The sequence below is a fragment of the Borostomias antarcticus genome (genome assembly GCF_949987555.1).
Source record: "Borostomias antarcticus genome assembly, contig: scaffold_155, whole genome shotgun sequence".
Taxonomy (NCBI): Eukaryota; Metazoa; Chordata; class Actinopteri; order Stomiiformes; family Stomiidae; genus Borostomias; species Borostomias antarcticus.
Window position 1 is genome coordinate 163,039 of NW_028176542.1, and position 3,299 is coordinate 166,337.

At 51.7% G+C, this 3,299-nt stretch overlaps 1 protein-coding gene across 1 annotated transcript in view; it reads right to left on the reverse strand.

Moving 5' to 3' along the window:
• The window catches only part of crebbpb (CREB binding lysine acetyltransferase b), a gene marked incomplete at its 5' end in the record, with an annotated part of 104,490 nt that extends 102,260 nt beyond the window's left edge, over window positions 1–2,230 (reverse strand). Inside the window, 1 exon segment of the mRNA XM_084462351.1 lies at window positions 2,063–2,230. Coding sequence (XP_084318477.1) covers window positions 2,063–2,230 — 168 coding nt within the window.
• Between the last annotated feature and the right edge of the window lie 1,069 nt (window positions 2,231–3,299).

A 3,299-nucleotide genomic window follows, 5' to 3' on the forward strand; every position in this document is an offset into this window, starting at 1 on the left:
CAGCTGTGTAGAGGAGAGACCGCCACACTCACAGCTGTGTAGAAGAGAGACCGCCACACTCACAGCTGTGTAGAAGAGAGACCACCACACTCACAGCTGTGTAGAAGAGAGACCGCCACACTCACAGCTGTGTAGAAGAGAGACCGCCACACTCACAGCTGTGTAGAAGAGAGACCACCACACTCACAGCTGTGTAGAAGAGAGACCGCCACACTCACAGCTGTGTGAAGAGAGACCGCCACACTCACAGCTGTGTGAAGAGAGACCGCCACACTCACAGCTGTGTAGAAGAGAGACCGCCACACTCACAGCTGTGTGAAGAGAGACCGCCACACACAGCTGTGTGAAGAGAGACCGCCACACTCACAGCTGTGTAGAAGAGAGACCGCCACACTCACAGCTGTGTCCTCTTAGGGACCGTTAAGAGCTGGCTAGGCTAGCGATGTTTTACACCTACGTTAGCAACGAGTGCTTTTGCAGACTGTAGATGAACTTGTTTCCAGGGAGGCACATGGACCCGTCTCATATTCTATACGCTGAATTTGAGGGTGTTTTCACACCGGGGGGTTTATTCCGAAATTGATGGCGTTTCCCTCGTATTACGATTCATTTTGTCGTGTGTGAACATGGAAACTGCGACCGGTTTCGCAACAAACCAACCGGGACGAGCCCACCTGGAGAGGCTGGTCTCTCTACCTGGAGAGGGTGGTCTCTCTACCTGGAGAGGGTGGTCTCTCTACCTGGAGAGGCTGGTCTCTCTACCTGGAGAGGCTGGTCTCTCTACCTGGAGAGGCTGGTCTCACCTGGAGAGGCTGGTCTCTCTACCTGGAGAGGGTGGTAACGCGCCTCCCATTTGATCCAATGCATTGTAGTTGTTGTTGTTGCTTGGCAACCCTTTTGTTAGGGGAACTATTTTGCTCGGCGGAATTGAGGGAACGATGCTTCGTTTTGAATAAATGTTAATATTTTAAATTGCTGTGTTTATTTTACACTAATAGCTGTAGTGACCGTTGTATAAAAGCAATAAACCACTCAAGGCCGTGTGTTATAGTGATTTTATAACAGCTAGGGGGGTTTGAACAACGCCCCCTAACTGTTATAAAATCACTATAACACACGGCCTCGAGTGGTTTATTGCTTAATCGTATCGTAACTGGCCAAGCTAAGATAGTTGGCTAATGTTAGTTAGTGCTATTGTTAGTTAGTGCTAATGTTAGTTAGTGCTAATGTTAGTTAGTGCTAATGTTAGTTAGTGCTAATGTTAGTTAGTGCTATTGTTAGTTAGTGCTAATGTTAGTTAGTGCTAATGTTAGTTAGTGCTAATGTTAGTTAGTGCTAATGTTAGTTAGTACTAATGTTAGTTAGTGCTAATGTTAGTTAGTGCTAATGTTAGTTAGTACTAATGTTAGTTAGTGCTAATGTTAGTTAGTGCTAATGTTAGTTAGTGCTAATGTTAGTCAGTGCTAATGTTAGTTAGCGCTAACGTTCACTGTCCCGTCCTCGTCATCAGAACACAGCCGACGCTCAACTGAAGAATAAGCCTAGAGCTCATGGCGCTAAAAAGCGCTTGGAGAACACAGCTCTGGTCTCTAACCCAGCTCTGGTCTCTAACCCAGCTCTGGTCTCTAACCCAGCTCTGGTCTCTCTAGGGCCCTGGAGCTCTGGTCTCTATAGGGCCCTGGAGCTCTGGTCTCTATAGGGCCCTGGAGCTCTGGTCTCTAACCCAGCTCTGGTCTCTATAGGGCCCTGGAGGTCTGGTCTCTCTAGGGCCCTGGAGCTCTGGTCTCTCTAGGGCCCTGGGGGTCATTACCCATGTAAACAAGGAGAACACAGCTCTGAAAGCTTGTCGCCGGACGCACCCTGAGGCCCCGCCTCCCTCGAGTTCCCCTCGCTGCCAAGCGGCCCCTTCCACGCTCGTCCTATCAGAGAGGATCAGGAACGGAGAGGAAGACGACGTCCACACACACACGTGGGGCCCCGTGAAGTGTGCTCGCTCTCGGAACAAACCGGAACAGCCCCGGGGGTCTGTGGGTTGGGGTTAGGTCCGTCAGGGGCGTCTCACCAGGTTGGGCACGCTGCCGGCGCCCTTCAGGTCGGCGGGGAAGGGGGGCAGGCTGTTGGCCATGGAGGCCTTGCTCTGGAGCTGCTGGGCGTGGACGCCCGCCGGACCCATCTGCTGCACCCCGGCCTGGACGTACTGCTGACCGAACGGACCACCGCCCAGGCCCATCTGGGGAGAGAGAGAGAGAGAGAGAGAGAGAGAGAGAGAGAGACAGAGAGAGACAGAGAGAGAGAGACAGAGAGAGAGACAGAGAGAGAGAGAGAGAGAGAGACAGAGAGAGAGAGAGAGATAGAGAGAGAGAGAGACAGAGACAGAGAGAGAGACAGAGAGAGAGACAGAGAGAGAGAGAGAGAGACAAAGAGACAGAGAGAGAGACACAGAGAGAGAGAGAGAGAGAGAGAGAGAGAGACAGAGAGAGAGACAGAGAGACAGAGAGAGAGACAGAGAGAGACAGAGAGAGACAGAGAGAGAGAGAGAGACAAAGAGACAGAGAGAGAGAGAGACACAGAGAGAGAGAGAGACAGAGAGAGAGACAGAGAGAGAGACAGAGAGAGACACAGAGAGAGAGAGAGACAGAGAGAGAGAGAGAGAAAGAGAGACAGAGAGAGAGAGAGAGAGAGAGAGAGAGAAAGAGAGACAGAGAGAGAGAGAGAGAGAGAGAGAGACACAGAGAGGAGGGGGTGAGGTTAGGTGGGAGCGAGTAGGAGGGGGGTGGGACTAGTAGGAGGGGGGTGGGACTAGTAGGAGGGGGGTGGGACTAGTAGGAGGGGGGTGAACAAGCATCCAACAATCTCTACTGTGGCTTGACGTCGGACACCGTTGCGAAAACTGCCGTTCACGCCGAACGCGACCGCGGCCTCGGCTCTGAGAGCGACCACGCCGGCTCCAGGGGTTTGAATGGTCTGAGGTACATCAACGTAGCGCCCGGGGGATTTCCGCCATGCAGAAAACACAAACACACTTGAGGATTTTTGGGGGGGGGGGGGGGTGGGGGGGGATTATGATTTTCCCAATTCTTTCAATTTCATAGAAATTACACAATACCTATTTTTTCAAAGGACTCACCTTAATATTCGTGTTGGCACAGTTTATCTCTCTCTGCCTGTGTGTGTGTGTGTGTGTGTGTGTTGTGTGTGTGTGTGTGTGTGTGTAGACCAGGGAGGCAGCAGAGCGCTTGTGTGTTGTGTGTGTGTGTGTGTGTGTGTGTGTGTGTGTGTGTGTGTGTGTGTGTGTGTGT